The sequence below is a fragment of the Tauraco erythrolophus genome, chromosome 7 (assembly GCF_009769465.1).
Source record: "Tauraco erythrolophus isolate bTauEry1 chromosome 7, bTauEry1.pri, whole genome shotgun sequence".
NCBI lineage: Eukaryota > Metazoa > Chordata > Aves > Musophagiformes > Musophagidae > Tauraco > Tauraco erythrolophus.
The window spans coordinates 22,523,914-22,543,223 of record NC_141471.1 but is presented as its reverse complement, the minus strand read 5'-3'; the positions used below and the strand labels follow the sequence as shown (position 1 = coordinate 22,543,223).

Here is a 19,310-nt window from a genome sequence, read left to right as displayed (position 1 = left end):
ATCCTCTTGGGAAAATCGAAAGTTGTTTGCTTTGGTCTATGCTAGACCTGGAGGACAGGTAATAAAGAAACAGTCCTGATATTTTTCAAGCAGCAGACATGAGGATGAAGGCTGGAAGAAAGGACTAACGCCTAAAACCATGAAGACTCATGTGGCTTCTGACACCCTTGGAAACTGAGCTTACATTTAGCCCACTGATTAATATATGTGTATTTTATTTAGTGTTTTTATCCTGAAGTAAATGGTGCCATACGGTGTGAAAGCTGCTTACTTGGTGTTTCTGGCAGTTTCAGAGAGAGAGAGGCTGCAGATGCTTAAAGGATGATTGCACCTGACAGAGATACCTGGGCTGAGTCACAAACGAACTGCTGCTTGACAAGCTTGAGCTTTCAGTGAGCCTGGGTTAGGGAAATTTAATTAATTGATTCCTTATTCTTCACTGTGTGTAATTTAACAAAGGTGTTGGTAAGAAAACCTCTCCTAATATAAGCAGTGAGCAAATTGCAGTGTTTTATGTCATGACAGTCATTGATTGCTGTTAACAAAAGATCATGACTAGAAAATCATGAATAGAAAATAAACTTATCTGAGGTTGAAAAATATTGTAGACAACTAGGGTATGATGGCAGTTTCTTCAGAGTGCATGCTTCCCGAACTAATTCATGGAGATGTATGGAAAAAAAGGTAATTATTTAAACAGATGAATACCGTATTTACAGTATAGAAATGAAAGGAAGTAAGCAAAAATGTGTTCTAAAGCCATTGTTACGTTTGAAATAGTAAAGTAGGGAAGACTTCACTGTATATACTTAACCTCAACATTTTTAACAAGTTAAAAAACAAACAAGCAAACAAACCCTCAAACCTGCCATTTGCTATCTGGAGTAGATTAAAAATGTTACATTTGAAAACCAGGTAGGAATTGTACATATAGAGATAATTTGATAAAATACAAAGAAATTTTTTTTTCCCTTCAAAATTCTCCATTGCTAACAGAATTTTATGCTAAATTTTCAAGGAAGTTATTTTTAAGTATGCAGAAAATCTTAATGACTTGAACCAAAATCCCAGATAAAAATATACTGAAGATCTGGAACAGAGAATCTAAATTGGCTGAGACAAATTGAGATGATGGTTGCCATGCTTTCCTTCAAATTCTTTCCTTTTCTAGTTGTCTTTCTGTTTCCTTATTGTCATCCCAGATGTATTTTCCATTTTTCCTGTTTTTAATTTAACCCTTGTAATTTTTTGGCTGACCCAATCTTTGTCTTTCTCTCTGTGCTCTTGTATCGACACATAGCACTTTATAGTCTAAATCCTTTTTTCTAAGTTTTCTTTCTGCAACTTAAAATCCTTCCTTCGTGATATCTGCTGTTGATTGATACAATGAAAAATGATATTTTCATTTTTCCTGAAAACGTTCATTTTTTCACACGCTTCTGTCTCAGTAAACACCACCACAGTTTAACTTGTTACTGATAACCCTGGTTTACCTTTGCCTAAGAGCTTAGACATATAATCAAGTTACCAGAGCTTTAAAATTATTGTAAATCAACCAAGTTGTGTTACTGTCAATGTGTGTGCTGACAGTCTGAGACAAAAGTGAGATGATTCAGGTTCATGCAGCTTGAAGTCATTTCCTTGGTGTATTTTTCTACCTTTGACACTTGTCTCTAAGTTGTTCCACTGGCAACATCCTAGCTCTGACTTTTCCTTACAGTTTGAAATCATCAATAATTTAATCCCATCCTCTAAATCCAATTATCTCAAAAAGTCAAATCTCTTTTTTTTTCTTTATTTTTGGGGAATTTTTTTTGTTTCCAAATTCTCAATAATGTGATTATATTGTTGATAATGCATGTTTTGATAAGCTGGGAGACCTCCTCATTTTCCTATCATTGCCCTCTTCCTCAAAAGCACTTTCTCTTGTTTCATAAGTGGGAGAATCTCTCTGTCAGAATATAGAGCTACCAGATTATCCTCCTTCAGAGGCTTTCACAGAACTAATCTCTGCCATAATACATATAGAAAACTTAGTTAAACAACAACCCACCATGGTTATGCAAGGGATGAGTCATAATGCTGGTATCAAATATTTAAAAATGCTTTATTTTCTATTGCATTGCTACCTTGATCCTTTTTTTCCCTTTTTTTCTTTCTGCTCATATTCTCTCGTCCTTTAGACTGCAAATTCTTTTACGCAAGATTTGTCATTCACTTTGCGACTGTACAGTGCTTAGTACAATAGGCTCTCCAGTAGTTTTCCCTCTTAGATGGCCTTTGGAAAAAATGGTAAACCGTAACACACCAGAGTATTTCACAGATTTGGGGAAAGCTTAGCTCTGACTCTGAGGGTCAGCTCCGCAGCTGCACTTTTGCATATTTCCAAAGATTTTCCAAAGACTCACCATGAAAAGACTGTCATTCCTCTAAAAATACCTACTCGTGCTACTTTTCTTAGCAAAACAACAGGAAAGCAAACATTTGGGCTAATACAATTAAAATCTGAGTGCAAATGTGTGTGGGTTTTTGGTGTATGGGGATGTTTTGGGTTTTGTTTTTTTGTTTTTCCCTGATAAAGTACCTGGCACAACTGTTTAACTGGTTCATGAATGCCAGAATCTAGGCTTCTGTAAACCTAAGGGCTATTTTAAAAACTCCTGCTTTCATCCAGCTGTTGACTGGATTAGCACCTTGGAAACCTGTTAATGTTGAGCTGAGTGCTGCGATCAAGCTTGCCAAAGTCATGTTAAGGGTAAAGAGAAGACTTGTTTCCTATATAATCTCCTTTTTAATCATATTGCCACCCTAAAGCTCCCAGCTGTTCTAAAATTTCACTCCTCTTGTTATTTGAACATCTTCTATGGCTGTAGATCCCATAGCAATGCCCAATTAGCTCTAAAAAATGACGACGACAACAAAATTCTAGTCAACATTGGGTTTGGTTTTTAAATGCAAACATAACAGAGGACGTCAGTGCGTACTATAGGAGCTGGTAACCGTCCTTGTTTAGTGATTGTGGTCAAGCACAGTTTAATGGCACCTAAGTTTACCCGTGTGTGTAGTGGGCAAATGGCCAAGCGCTGCAGGGTCCATGCCAAGGACCAGAGAGGCCATCAGGACTAGACTTGGTAGTTGCCAGGCTGTGCAGTGTCCATGGCCCTTACACAAGGAGTCAACAATTCCTGCTTGATATCCTCTGAATGAATACACATTTCCTTTTTCCTTTTCTTCAGTGTGTCATATGCACCAAATATCCATGCCAAACAATTAGTTGGAATTAGTTTGATCATTCCATAAAAATTCTACCATCAAATAATTAATTTTAACATCAATAGAACATTGTATAGCATCCTCAGAGCAGCATTTTGCACTTTCTTCAACATCATTCAAACTAATGACATTGCTTAGACATCTGAAGAAAACTTCATAGATAGAAATTTTCACATTCACTAACTGTGGCCTCTCAGCCAAACTGAGGTCCCTACTAATGGTGCATTTGTGGGAATGTTTCTGAATTTCTAGTTGTGTGGCTCGTACGTTTCAGGTTGGTCAGTTTATGATGAAACAGGAAAATCTATATTCCCTGTTGGCATATTATAATTTGCCAATGTCAGCAGTTTCACTTCATGCTAAACTTCAACATTTCACATTTTGCCTTTGTTCTGAATCAGTTTTAAAGATTTCTAGAGAAATAAATTTTTATGGAAATAACCTTTCAACATTTTTTTTCTTTTACCTTATTTTGTAGCACTCAAGGAGTAGTAGCACATCACAAGGACATAATATACCATCTCAAATCATGTCCTAGCAGGATTCAATTCCTTCAATTGAATGAAGACATAATGATATTTCTCCTGGATTTAAAATTCTCTGCAGCATTAAATGGATGAAGAGATGAAAAATATATCTAGGAGAAGAACCTAGTATTATAAATGAAGTTTATATATATATATGCAGTCACATATGGTTCTTTATTCCTTGTAAAATCTCGTATGTTTGCTTACTGCTTCATGCCTTTATTTAATAAATAATAATATAAAAAGTCCCTACTTGAAGGAACTTGTTTGATCTTTTTAAGAAGAGAATTATTTGAGGATTTTCAGTAATTTGGAAAGTTATCTGTCCTAATGATATCCAATTCATAAGTAGATTACCTTGTTAAAGAGAAACCCATGGTACTCAGAGGATCACTTTTATTTTTATGAGGAAGACATAATATAAAGGCCATGACTGAATTTGCAAGTGTAATGACAGCTGTATTAACCCAGTGGGAATTTATTACAGTAACAGACCAAACACATCAACAGATTTTACGCTAGGAATGTAACACTGCAGTCGGAACCTGTGTTTAAGCTCTAACCGTACTGACCAAAGTTGAGCATGAGTACAGAAAGCTGGTAAGAAAAAAAGAGATCTAGAGGCCCCATAATTTAACTAAGGAGTTTCTGCCTGCAAGTAAAGGAAAATAATAAAAACCTCTCTCATTTGAAGGACCCAGTCTCTTGAAGGTTATGTACTTCTACAATACTAAAGAAGATAAGACGTGTATGGTCTTGAAGTAAAAGGAGCTCCAATATGGTCACGTATGACCTGTAGCAGTGTGAAAAGCGTGGATTCGTATTATAAGAATATCTCATAGAATCTACTCTAATATAATAAGTGGTAAGATAGTTGGTAAATATTTCTCAAGCACATCATTAAAACAGGAAATGATTTTTCAAACAAACCGAGTTTGTAAACCTGCCAAGCAAGGAGGAAAAGAAAAGGAAAAAAGAATAAACAGATGGAGTAATTATTAAAATTACTTATCTCACTTTTATTAGATGATTTCCCATGAAAGATGGGGAACTGGGGACTAGAGTGGCATGTATTACATACATGTATTACTGCAGTTCTTCCATGTTGCAGTGGAAGGAGATGCAGACCTGCAGAATCTCAGAAAGGCTGAATTTCAGAAGCTCTTGGGAAAAGATCTGTACCCAGGGAGGAAATGTAGTTTCCTTAGCTGTTGTGAATGGACAATGCGCATCCACTTGGCTCTGTTTTCCTTGAATAGTCAAGATATTTCCACTGTAGTTTCATCATAGTTTTTATTTGAGTTTGAATTTTTTTCTTCTTAAAGTGATTGAATTCATTCTTAGCTTGTACAAAAATGCTCAGTAGTTTATAAATTGAATTATTTGTAAGTGTATGTTCCCCCTTTTCCTGGATTGCCCTGATGTCAAGCTTTGAATTTTTTCCATATTCGAGAAGCAAAGAAGCTCCCAACTTCTGCTCTCCACAGAAAATTTACATAACCATGTCTGTCCCACTGGGAAAATAAACATAATGTTGAGTTTGATTCATGTGATTTGTCAATATAATTAAAATAAATTGAATAATTATGATTTTGGGGATGTGTGTTTGGGACTGTGGCCAACACAACACATGACCAGCACTGTAAATAATCCCTGTGGCCTGGAAGATGAAATTCCAGTTTTAGCAATTCCGGCCTGACCCAAAAGGCATTTTGCCCCCTTAGAGAAGATAGGAATTATGTTTCTGTGCTTCATGACTCTTTTTTAATAGGGTCAGGACCAGTTAGGCAGCATCCCTTCTGGACAGCAGAATGAACGATAGTAAAATTAATGCCGTGCCACTCAGTCAGTGGAAAATATGCTGCATTCGCCATGGAAGTACTGTAGAAAGCTACACCCGCACTGTCCATTGTGCGATTGCTGTGTCAGGCTTCATGGTTAGTTGGTTTGTTTTCCTCTGATTTAAAGGTAGCGTTGCTTTGGGATTGGTGTATGACACCGTGCCTCGCTTGGTGGCAGAGCAGCACTGAGGAACTGCAGCGCTGGTGGGAAAGGGCTTGGACGTGCCATTTCTGAAGGGGGTTGAGCACTGAGGGACCTCAGAGTGTCTGGGGGGCTGGGGCTCTATGGGGCGATTCGTCACAGTCTCAGCTTTCCTTAATGCTGTGGTAACATTAATGGTTTTGACCACAGGCCACTGTTCTGTCAACCATAATAGCGTTTAAACTCTACACTAAACTTCTGTCCACTTGTTGCTCTCATCTTTTGCCGCTGTAGCCTTTGGAGAGCTGTGTCAGAAATTGTGGCAAAGGGAAATTTTAAAGAATAGCCAAATTTGAAAGGGTCTGGGGAGGTTACAGGGCCTCTGGGTATTTTCCTAAAGGATAAGATTTTTCAAAAAATTCAAGAAAATTCTGAGAGTATTTTATTTTCTACTCCTTTTACTTTAGCTCAGTAGGCAGTTTAGTTTTGGAAGATCATTACAGATGTATTTGGGCTCCCATAAGCAAAATATCCTTTGGAGAGTAATTTTCTTGATGTCAGTTCAAAGACCGCTTATTAAACTCTATACTGTAACTATTATGGGCTTCAGGAAGGAAGAAACAAAACATTTGGAAAATTAGAATTTACCTTTGTTTTAAACTGTCAGTTTAGTGACATAGTGGTTAAATGTAGGCTGCTTCATCACTTGGGATGGGGCAATTTCGTTGTTTCACAGACACAGACCCTGGCAGGATTTGATTCTTCCTGGGACATGGTGACATACTACAACATGTGCACGACCGCTGTTCTCAGCTGTAATCTCTATTCTCTATTTTTCTTGTAATTGTGAATTTACACCAAAGGCAGGCACTGCAGTCAGCTGCAGTGATCTTTTTCAACTGGAATGTTGCATGTCTGTCAGTGAATTGTAAGTGCCCTAGAAAACCACACCTTAGTATATTATTCCCATGTCAGTTTATGACAGGATAGAGGGTGACTCTGAAAAGCAGAATATAGAAATGCGATGTTTTGTTTGGCTTTTGCCATATTAGGATCTAATATTTATGTGTTGAGTGCTATGTTGCAGTTATTCTTTGCTTCTTTCCTCTGCTAATGTCAGAATAACATAAGCAGTAACTAGGGGGTTAAATTCCAGCTCAACAGGCATATTTTTGGATTTACGTTTCTGTAAGAGAGCTGGGAGCGGAGCGGAGCGCTGTGCGGCGGAGGGAAGCGCTGCGCGACAGAGCTGAGCGGCCGAGGGAAATGTGGCTCGCAGCAGACGTACGTGACAGGAGCGAGACGCTGTACCAGCTCTTCCAGTTTCGCAGGGACCTTGCGTTTTCCAGCTGTTTACCCTTGAGATGTAAAATGGCAATTTGGCATAGGCTAACAACCCGGTGTGATGCGAGCATCTGCGTAAAAGGCTGCACATATGGAGCATGCCCAGTGATATGAACAGCCTGTTACCCCACCCCCAGCCAATCTAGGAGGAGATGAAATGAACTTTGCACTTGCAAATGTCACTGAATACATTTTGCACAGGATTTTAAAAGGTTCTTTTATAAGCACTATTTTTAACAGCCAAATCCACCCCCCAAAAAGAAAGGAAAAAGCCCTAGGTGTTTTTCTGTGATCGATCTCAGTTTATGATCAATTGAAGCATCTCTCACAACACTGACCTGAAGCCTGGCTTATTTTACCTTTCTATTATTCAAGCTGAGATTTTTGGAGGTGGTGTGGATTTTTGGGGGTGGTTTTGGATTTTTTTTTAATTTTTTTTTTTTTTTAACTGGCATGAGAAAATTTGAGAATTGACTTGCAGTAGAATACTTGGAAACAGTGAGGCTGCAAGCTTGAAAGGCAGAGGGAAGAGAAAGAAGGCTCTCGCAGCAGAGCATGGATAGGAAAGGAGCAGTGATTCTGCAGTGCTCAGTGTGCACATGTTTTATGAGATCAGTGCCGGGCGCTGCAGCTGCGGACAATAACTGAGCTGTCTGGCTAATGAAGGCCACCTGGATCAGGCTTCTGAAAAGAGCCAAAGGAGGACGTCTGAAGAATTCTGATATCTGTGTAAGCCCTATGTTTCATTATTGGCATATGTTATGTATATTGCAGAGAGAGAGGGGGCAAAAGACGGTGAGGAGAGGACAGTTGTTTTCATTCTGATTGAATTAGCAGAACTCTGTTTTGTGTGCGGGGAGATGCAGAGGGAAAGCAGAGCTGTCATTATTTATAGAGCTGTTCTGGCATTGTGGCTGCTTCCATTGTGGCGATATGGGGACATGTGTTGAGTCCAGACGGATTTTATTAGTTGGAAGTTGATTTGTGGTCATTTGCATGTTTTGCTGAGGGGCAGAGATGGATATGAGCCATTTGCAGTTCTGGTGGGGAAAGTGTGTCAGGTAAAGAGGTTGCTCTAAAATAAAAATGGTTAGCAGAGGTTAAATCTGTTAGTGGTGGTACTGTGTAATCGTAATTATTGATACTGAATTTGCATGTTGATTATAAAAATATCTGTTTCCTTGCTAATATGTCACTGTTTAGAGTTTTAATTTTTATGCAGCCATCCTTGAAGCTCCTGTGTGTCCTTCAGCCCTGCACTGCACCACTGCTACAGAGTAACTGGCTCTGCTTGCTGAAAAGCACACAAATAAAAGCAGGGGGATAGTGCAGGAAATAAAACACTGGGGAAGACACCTGTGCTTTTGGAAAGTCTCCAGAAGAAAATATTTACCTAGATCTGCTTTTACTAAGTGGCTTTCCCTTTTAGGCAGTTATTCTCTTTTCAAGGGTGTACAGAAGTAAGAGAAAAGGCAAGGTGTATAAACACTTTTTTTTTTTTAATACCAAAACAACTTGTGACATTATTTTTCCTTTCCTTGTGCAGGGTTCGGCGGACTCCTACACCAGCCGTCCATCTGATTCAGATGTATCTCTGGAAGAAGACAGGGAAGCAGTACGGAGAGAGGCAGAGCGACAGGCCCAGGCACAGCTGGAAAAAGCAAAGGTAAGGTGTTATTTCATGTCACAGACTCATAAAATGTTCAGCTTTAAAAGACTGTCATCTCATCCTTTACTGATAGATGTGTTTTTAATGTGCTAAGAGACCTCTTGTCAAGATTTTCCGGACAACAGTAGGAAATAAATTTTCGAAGAAAAATCAGTTAGAATCAGCTTTCCATAAAAGGCACTTGATTGGCTTGTGTGTTTCAGAATGATCTTATTTTAATGTGTGCATTACTTCTTTTATTGAATATACCAATTTATTTGCAGTGTATAGGGTCAAAGCTTTGAGTTTGTAGTGAATATGTTCATGGACTTTTGCCCATAAATCACTATGGCACTCAAAACTTGGATCTAGAAATCAGCCCTCAGTTATCCTATGTGTCTTCTTTCAATGCAGGATCAGTCCCTACAAGTCATATGTAAACAGAGAGTGTCTGTTGCAAAGGTCTTTTTTTCCTGAAGACTTCATTGACTTTCTTTACAGTTTGTGTGTTAAATGACCCTGTGAGTAATATGCTTTAGGACTTGTTAAGACTTCTATCTCCATACTCCTCGCAAAAAGTAACATTTTAGCAAGGAAATACTAAATGATCTTTAGATTCTTGCTCTGTGTTTATGTATTTTCCACGAGATGCATTTAAGACAGTGAGGGATTTAGCAGTGAAAGGGTATGGGCTTGTTTTTCTTTCATACATGCTGTGTCTCTAAATACTATTGTACCTGTAAATATCAGGCTCATCTTATTTGTTATCATTCACTTATCGCTTCATTCCAGTTTTTATTTTCTGTATGCCATCTGCCAAATCTCAATGTATTACTCTTCTCCAAGACCTGTTTTCCATTTTCATATCTTATGTTGTAAGTATTTAAATATGCTATTGACATCCCTTCTCAGATCTACCTGATCTACATTTCCCTCTGACTTTCTCTCCGACTCCCCTCCTCCATTTTACCTTGTTTTTTATTTCCCTATCTCCCTTCCGTCTCCCATTCTGTTTACTTTTCTGCTGCCAGCTTTGCCTCTGCCCATTTACACCACCTGTTTTACGAGAGTTCTTCAGAAATTCCCGAGTCCAGATCACTGAGCTATGCACCTGATGATATAGTGAGGGCCAACTCCATAAATAGTACAGTACTGTAATGCACAAGCAGACAGATTCATCAAGCCAGAACACTTGAACAGGGAAGCCAAAGATTTTTATTTTTTTTAGAATGTAGTTGTTGAGCAATATTTAATAAGAGCTCCTAAAGCAGCTTTTTAATGAGATGTTGGAACTTGCCAACTGTAGGAGATGCTGAACATCTCTTTGAAGTTGGGTCCTGCTGTCCTGGGATCAGTATAGCAGAAATGCCACAGAAGCAGCCCGCTTCTTCCCTTCCACCTTGTATCTTAGAGATGTTGCTGGTCATAATCAGGAGTTTCAGTTTTATCAGGGTTGCTTTTTGCTAGTTTGAGATTATTGTGCTCTTAGAGAAGGTAATAAAGGCTGCCCTGGAATTCAGGTGAAGTGTTGAATTTTATCAGTAAATGCGCAATCTTTAAAAGAAGAGTTGAAGTAATAATATCTTGCAGGCTAATCAGAGTAGCAGTACAGCACTTGCTGCTGAACTGATGCATCTCTTAGCGATGAGTAAATCTATGCGAGTGTTGCTATGGGAATTTGGCTTACTGATGCTGGCTTAAATGCATGGACAGCCCTTATGTAATATTCATGACCTCTAGCACAGCTGCCATTGTAGTTTGTAGAGAAACTGCTAGCAGACCCTGACTTTTAAAAAGTATTTCTATACATCAAAGCAATGTTCTCACTCCAGCTGGCACAAGATATAGTCTCTAGGTCTGACACTGTCTGAAACTGTAAGACAACTTGTGAACAGTCAAAGTAGCAAAGGCACTGCCAAAATCAACGTGCTATAACAATAGGTAATTCCAGTCATATAGAAAACACAAAAAGAAATATGTAGATCACTTGTGCTTTAAAATGAGTTAAAGCTGGAACTACATTAGCAGTTTCGTTTCTCGAGTCAAAAGTCAAAAATCATTGAGGGCTGTAATATAGGGACATAATTTAACGTAGTGGCTATAGTAGTGTAATATTTAATGTAATAATTAAATTAGTAATATTAACTGAAATATATGCTTACATATAGTATAATAATAAATAAATTAATAATTGTAAATACATGTTTAAGAAGACATAAATCAAACCTCACGCAGTAGGTCTGAAATATGACAGAGTGTGCTTTTCTGCCTTTATTGGTGATTCAGTCCTTCACCTCCCTGAAACACAGTAAAATTAATGAGGCAGTACCCTGGCGCTGCCTGGCTGCTGTGTGCACCCAGACCTGTCTCCCGCAGGCAGCAGGTTTCGCTGCCTGCTCCCCGTGGCTGCCTCGCTTCGCCCTGGCCGAGTGACGCAGCTGCTTTAACTTTTTGCCTTTTAATATTGTGAGTAGAAGTGTTGATCCTAAATAAAGTCATCACAATTGTATTTGTCACAGGAATTAGGGGAGGATGACATACATGAATAATGCAGCGGTAGAGGGAAAATGATAGTGAATTAAGGGTAGATAAAAAAACTGTTGAACTGTGTCATGCACTTAATGAAAACAGTGTAATGACATCCATTTTCCTTCCTTACAGCTAGGGAAAACACCTTAAACTGGAGAGAAAAATATAGTAATAAAGCACACAGTGACAAATTCTTAGGAGGATTTTAAGATTTTTAAATTTGGATTTTTATGGATTCTAAGTGTTTGTGTAACATGAAGCCAGACTATAATATGCATATCTGGTAACGTATCCAAACAGGGAAAATAAAACCAAAACAGCTTATAAGAAAATACGCATTCTGGCCATTTTTATTTATTGATTGATTTTATACAACCATTGCTTCTCTGGAAAATGGTTAAGCATCTTTTGCTGACTCACTCTGGCATGTGACTTCTTGTAAGGAAGGTAGGACCACGGGCACGTGTACGGAGTTGTCCAGGGACGGAAAATTAAGAGGCAACTGATGAGGCTGCCTGCAGGCCAGCAGCTATTCCCAGGGGAGACAAATCTTCAAATGAAGCTGTTAAGCTCAAAGCTGAGATAGAATGTTCTTAGTTGGAACAGTTTAGCAGTGCAAATGCAGAGAGATTGGGTGTTGTTTAGGGATATTTAAAAAAAAAAAATAAAAAAAGAATAAAAAACTTTCAAGGCATTGAGGGTTTCCTGGGAATTCTCCTCATAGTCCATGGCATGTAACTGTCTCTAGGATAAAAAGACCTGCATTGTGGCTGAGTGGGGCACCCTAATAATGCCCAAATCTAAGGACTTCTACTGATATTTTATTGAATTTCCTGTTTCCATAAAAACATGAATATTAAGCATTCCTAAGCCAAAAATAAATAAGAAGTCCAAGGACATTAATCGCTTTTAGTGTTAGTATTTTAAAAATTATCATTTCTACAGGAAAAAAAGCTTTTTAATTTTGAAGAGTGAGGAGTGAAAATAAATGATAGTAATTAAAGATTTTTTTTGCTCCATTGCTCACAAGTATTCAATTAATTATCCCTTAAAATATTGCACTGAATGAGAGGGTTGAGATCAAAGGAAAACTGGGAGGTATGAGTATTAGTGAGACCTTAAAATTCAATACTAAATGAGCTAAAGTTTGTACATAAGAAAGGAGACTTCAGTAGTGATTTTTAGCCCTATGCACTGCTGGTAAAATCAATTCAAATATTCTGTTGATTTATTTTGCCTCAGGCACATCATACATTATGAACTAGTTTTTGACTGGAATACCATTAGTCAGGTGGTCCCTAAGCCTCTTCCTTTCTGAACGAGTAACTTCTTTCTTCTCTGCAGTCTCTTCTCTTCAAATTTTTAGGTTTTGCTTCTTTTTTTTTCTCCCATGGTGTTACAGCTCATTATACAGAAACAATGTTCAAATGAGAGGTATAGAATATTTTCAGTGTTTTTGAAAATGAAATAATTTTTTTCAGTTATTTCAAGTACCTTGGTTACTTAACGTGCCAGTTAATAGTCCAGGTTCTGTTTCTCACCGGAGATTAAAGGACAGCCCTATACTCTTTGTTCTCTGTTAAGGATTGAACTCAAGACCCTTTGGTCTTGAAACTTCTTAAATGGCTGTCAAAGTCAGAGCGTGGCCTTCCAGAAGTCAGTAAACGTGTCCATAATAGGAAATCTCAGTTCCTCTCAGCTCTGCTTTGTTTGCACTCCACCTAACGCACTACTGCTGGCATCCTTTTAGGAGTTTGTTAAAACTTGAAATAATCATAGTCCTAGTTTAAAGTGCCTTTTAAATCATTTTACGTTAAGAGAGTGAACCACTGAAATTTTGATCTCAGCCATCCCTTCGTTGGCTCTTAGGCAATAATATAAGGTGTTGTGTTTTGCTTTCTTGACGTGTGCTGTAGGACTGGCAATGGCTTGTGACTGTGAGTAGTAATGCAGTGTCTCAAGTGTAATGCATTGCCTCCATGCACGAGTTGAGCACCACAGCTTTGAAACGTGTAGCAGGCTGGGATAATGCCTACATATCCCTGCAAGGCTGAAGGCATGAAAAAGACTGTCAGATGTAATTATCCAGTGTAGTGTGCCAAGACTAGTTATTTAAGTATTTATTCACTCTCAGACAGGTTTCACAGCCTCTGAATGACCCCATGCTGCTAGCAGGCAGCTGCAAAGCTAGTTAAGGTATGTCTACTTAAGCTGCAGTAGCATTTTTGACAGACCAGAAGTGCCCATCACCTTGATGTGTGTCCTTTTATTATGTCAGCTTGTTCCATCACAGAGACTCTTTCTATTTTCCGTCAGTTACGGGAACACAGTGGTGCTGGACAGCACCCAAAGCCATAGCAACATAGGATAGTACTTTGTGTTAGCTGTTGTGTGTGGTAATATTTTTTCCTTGGTTTCTTCTCGTTTGCCCTTTTGTTTTAGAATACTTCCATTGCATGTCATCATTTAGATAGCAATTCTGACACGTGACATTAGCTGGGATTGCATGGGAGCTGGAACTGTAGTCTAGCTGAAAATAAATGAGTTGTTGATCCAAAAGTACAGTTGCAGATCTGGTGGTTGCTTAGCTGGAGGCGAGTTCTGCATTCCTGGATCTGCTCGAATCAGGTTACAGATACTCTTTTTCTTCATTGTCTTCATTCGTTTCTGCTGCTTTTTCTTAGGACAGTAACGTTGAGACATAAAGCAGCTCCCTTTATACTGCTGTCTGTGACCTATAGGTTTTTCTTGTTTATATTCATAATCTATTTTATCTTCACTTTAAGAGTATACATTTGTTCTACACTAGTGCCTGTCATTATGTCAATTATTTCCCTGAACAGTTTATCCATTCTCACTGTTGAGCTGCATTGTTTGAGGGCTGGAATTGTTTATTCCAACGGGTTCTCATGTAACCTGGAATCAAATGCTCCAGAAACAGTACCCTCTCTAATTAAGAAACATCTGTCATCTCCCATTCATACTATGATTACAGAGTGATCAAATCAATTTCTTAAGTACTCTTTCCTCTTTTGCTTCTTGGATGTGAGTGAAAAGAAAAAAGTGGAGGGATATTAACACGACCTAAATTTAGGTACCTGAGTGCATATAGATCCTAGAGTATCCTAACGTTCTTGAAATAATCAGCAAAAAAAAGATAAATTGTCTGAGGAATAGAGAGACAATACTGAGAAAAAGTCCTGAGGACGAGCATTGCTCCCCTGCCTGCTCTCACCTGCTGCTTTCACACATACCTGCTCGCTTCTTTGACGAGATGTCTTTGCTCTGATTTTGTCCATATGTTCAAATTCCTGTATAAAGGGCAGTTAATACAAACGTTACCTTTTGTTTGTAAAACTAAATCCATTCTTCATTAAAATAAGCATTGAAGAAATGGTTTTTAACCAAAGTAAGCATTATAAGCCAGGTACAAACACCCACATCTTAAATCCTCACCCAGACGTTTTCTTTCTCCTCCTTCTCCCTCGGGTCCCCGTGGCATCCATGACCTGTTAGCTATGAGCCTCTGCTGCATGGCTGGCACTGCAGAGGTTACAGCAGAGGTTCCCAGACCGTGATGCACCTGTTGCTGGCCAGCTGTACGTGGTGACAGCCACATGCTACCTCCTACCTGTGGCTGCTGAGCCCAGCTGCAGAGTATGTGTGCTCGGGTGGCGGTGACCAGTGGGTCCGGGTGTCAGGCCAGATGCTGGTATGGGGCTCAGCGGAGGCTGCAGAAGGTCGTGGGAATCATACAAGAGGATGAGAAGCGGCTTTGGGGATGCTCTCTGTGACCGGTGAAGAGTAAGCGTAGTAGACGGACTCTGGGAAAGGAGGGATTAAGATACACCTTTGCAGGCTGCTCAGGCTGGCACAAAGGTGAGCACTTTTGCTGATGTTAGATATGGGTAGAGGCTGCTGGTCACTCCAAGAAAAGTAATTTCCAGTTACAGGGTCTGATTTGCTTTTGCCAACAGCTGAGATGGTATGCTGTAATCCAGAGCTTCACTTTTCCTCAGCAGCTGGTCCAGCTATCTGAATGCCATGTTTTTTTAAGTGGTTAACGTGTCTTTTTACTTAAAAGAGAATACCGATTCAAAAATCGAGGAGAAAATAGGATTTCAGGCCACAGGGCATTGTTAAAGGTAGCTAAAATGTTTGTATTACCTTAAGGTAAATGCTGAGCTTTTTGCATCTGTAATATCTATTTTGGGGATAATATACATAATTTTATCTTTTCTACTCTATATGATTGAAGTATAGTTCCCATTTCAGTTCCAGCTTAATGTAGAATCTGTCTGGAGATTTTTCAAGGGGTTGTATTTTTAAAATCTTTTTATTTTTCTAAAATTAAATATGTACTTGTAAGATGTTTTCAAGGTGGGCATTGCTGATGCAGGTTTACACAAGCGTTAGGGCTCTTAGTTACTCTTGAGTTCAGTAAAATACAGGTTTTTAAATGTCTGTGTATCTGGATCTGTGTTTATATCTGTGTGTGCCTCTACATACATATATGCATGCCTTATATATATCTATATACACATACGTGTATATGTGGATACACATTTGTATATATGTCTGCATGTATTAGATAACTATCACTGTTGACTTGAAATGGCCATTTATGTTCTGCAGCTGGTAAATTCCTGCCGTAAAGTGTTTATTTCATACGCAGGGAGAACTGTTGTACCAAAGGATTAACTTGTGAGGAAATAGAAGGGTTTTATCAGAGAACAAAGTTATCCTGTGATCAGAGATGGTAGTGGACTGCCGTGGGCTTTTTGGAAGCAGGAATGAGATGGATTAAGGATTTTGGTGCAGCCAAGAGTGGCTCACCTTGCAGAGATGCCCTAGCTAGCAGTGACCCACCTGATGTGGTGCAGTGTCTTGGAGAAAGACTACTTTGGACAGCAAAAGCATTATGGTTTCTGCTGTTATACTGAAGTGGTTGTTTTCCAACCAGTTTAGGAGCTAACCTGATCTCTGTTAGAACGGACACCTGGCTGATGTGTCAGGTGGTACTGTCATCTGGCAGGTACTTGTCATCTGAAACAAAAACAAACCCCCAGGTACAGTTCTTGAGTCCTTGGCAAAGATCTGAATTCCCTCCCTTCTCACAAGCCCCCTCTCCCAAAAAAAAGGCATGAAGAAAAAACAAAATTACAGTTATCTGTAGTTTTGGTTTTATACTTAATCAGAAGAAAAAGTAATGGAAGGAAGCTTCAAAAATAATCTTTTTTTTTCATAATTACAACTTTTTTTATAACATTACACACAAGATACCAATGAGTTCTAACTATAGGTAGCAGTAGAGTGCTTTGCTACAAAATTAGCCTGATGCCAATTCAAAAACGTTTCCTTTGGAAAATTTAACATTAGTTACATAAACTAGTCACTGGTTGTGTAAAACATAAGAGAAATCAGTAGGTGCACAAAGTAAACCTGCTGTACCTGGCAGAAAGATGCTCTGTGTTCCTAGGTTAAGAACATTCTAAGTGTAAAACTCAACTTGAACTATGAAAAGTGTCTGGATTCTGCATAATTCGTAGTATGAGAGAAAGTAATTAAAAATGAAGATTCAGAAAGGCCTCCACTGAGGCAGGTTGCTTTCCTGCTATCTTTTCATCTATATTTTGTGTAAAGCCAACGCACACCCTAGAGTAGGAAACATAGCATGAACTTGCTCTAGCATTCACTTGTGGAGCCTACAGAAACCTTTGAACACCTTCTGTCTACATTTAGCCTCCAACTCTGTATTAACATTTTCCTCCAGCATTTCATACTCACCTGGTTTGTATTTCCAAATACAATATGATATGGAATATTCAATGCATAAACCCTCTATTTTATACCTTTAAAATCAATCTTAAATTAAAGTGTGTTTTGGGCTGCAACAAAATATCAAAGATTAAACATATTTATCCTTCGTGGAAGGATGGATATCCATTTACCCTTCTCCCTCCATTTTTGTGATTTAAATGTATACAATGGGTTCTACTCATACAATTTTACAACTACCTAGTTTTACTTTTACTTGATTGAACAAATTCAGTTCTTACAGCAAGGAAGTAAGCAATCGGATCTGATGTGAAATCATAACATGTAAGTTTTAGGTGACATGCTTTAGCTGAGACAGACCCTATGAAGACAGGCTGAGAGAGTTGGGGCTGTTCAGCCTGGAGAAGAGGAGACTCTGGGGAGACCTTATAGCAGCCTTCCAGTACTTAAAGGGGGCCTACAGGAAAGCTGGAGAGGGACTTTTTACAAGGGTGTGTAGGGATAGGACAAGGGGCAGTGGCTTTAATATGAAAGAGGATAGATTTAGATTAAACATTAAGGAAGAAATTCTTCACTGTGAGGGTGGTGAGGCACTGGAACAGGTTGCCCAGAGAAGTTGTAGATGCCCCATCCCTGGAAGTGTTCAAGGCCAGACAGGGTAACGCTTTGAGCAACCTGATCTAGTGGAACGTGTCCTTGCCTATGGCAGGGGAGTTGGACCTAGATGATCTTTATGGTCCCTTCCAACCCAAACCATTCTATGATTCCATGAGTCTACCCATTGAAGCATTACTTGTTGCAGTTATTTTTCTTTAAAAACTTTCTCCTACTAGCTAAATAGAGAAATATGATATTTTCATCCAGGATTTTTTTATTTAAATCTAAGTTTGTTGATAGCAACACACAGGCAAATGCTACCTAAGTTTTTTTGAAGTGGTACAATATCAAGCAGTACAACTGTGCAAACAATTCAGATGGTACTAATACTGCTGGAGATAATCTGAAGGTTTCTCCCATTTTCTTTTTCTTTACTATCTCCAGCTTTACTTTACTCAGTCTCCTCTCTGCTCTTATTTAGGTAATTTTAGCATACTATAATTGTTGTATTACTTTTTTTTTTTAATTCTTTTGGTTACCTCCAACTAGTGGCATTAAAATGCGAACTTCTCATTTGCTTATTCTAAGAAGTGAGACTTTCTTCTTGCATCTTTTCTTGATGAATGTTTAGAGATATAAAATTTTCCCAACTTTCTAACTCTTACAAAATCATCTTTCTTTGCTAAGAGCTTAACCCATTTTGGCTTATGAGTGTAAATTTTTTTCTTTTTTTCTTCTTGGAAAAGTGTAGTCGTACATTGGTGGTAAAACAAAATATTTCAGATAAATATATGACTAAAATACATATCAACAAGACTGTCCTTTATTCTCGTTTTGGGAATCTCATCAGATAGATACCTGTTTTCAAGGTGATTTATTGTTTATTATATCTGGAATCCAAAATCCACTGATGCCTTGTTTTCAGTATTTTGAATAGATTTGCATTTGACAAGGATGGAAAGCAGGGATGCAGCCTGTGGTTTGGGTTTTTATTGTGCAAATATACTTGTGTTATTGATCTGCAAGCCAACCAGTGACTGAAGGAAAAGTGAAGGGAAAAATATCTTGAAAAGGAAGATGAAGGATCAAGCTGCAGCTGCTTTGATTATTTTGACTGGAGATGTCAGAATGTTGAAGTGAGAGAAGAGATGTGCCTGCTGCTTTTTGACTCCATCCATTCTGCCAATTATTTGGAAATTGAGTTTTGGAAAAGTTGTTGGATTCTGGTACTTCACTTGCAGTAAAATAGACAAACACAAAGCACTTGGGGTTACTATAACTCACGATCACCTCTGGCTGACTGAAATAAAAATGAAAAGAAACACGGAGTACCTGCCATCTTGCCAATCAGCTGCACACGTTGCTTTTAATAATCAGCAGTAATAAATGGCAGTAATTGGAAAGGCAAATGTATTTCTGACTTTAGTAGCAGTCAGATTACATCTGAAAGCATCCTTCCCAGAGGAGCTGTAAGGGAACTTACTACATTTATCCCAGCTCTTTCATTATTCTGACCCTTTATTCCTTTTTGCAGCGAGGCAAGTGACTAACCATCACAAAGTACAGATTTCCTCACCTCCTCTCCTGGTGTTTCCTGGTAGTTTAATCCAGTTGAGATGTAGCACAGAGCC

General features: G+C 38.6%; 1 protein-coding gene across 7 annotated transcripts in view; it reads left to right on the top strand.

The window, feature by feature from the left end:
- The window catches only part of CACNB2 (calcium voltage-gated channel auxiliary subunit beta 2), a 261,118-nt gene that overhangs the window by 164,259 nt on the left and 77,549 nt on the right, over positions 1 to 19,310 (top strand). For 5 of the 7 annotated variants that reach the window (XM_086615011.1, XM_086615013.1, XM_086615010.1 and 2 more), the window contains exon 3: positions 8,674 to 8,793. In XM_086615011.1, the coding sequence (XP_086471137.1) occupies positions 8,674 to 8,793 (120 nt within the window). Of the gene's footprint in view, positions 1 to 7,787; positions 7,857 to 8,673; positions 8,794 to 19,310 lie in introns of those variants that run through there. The other 2 variants (XM_086615015.1, XM_086615014.1) reach the window with 1 other exon arrangement.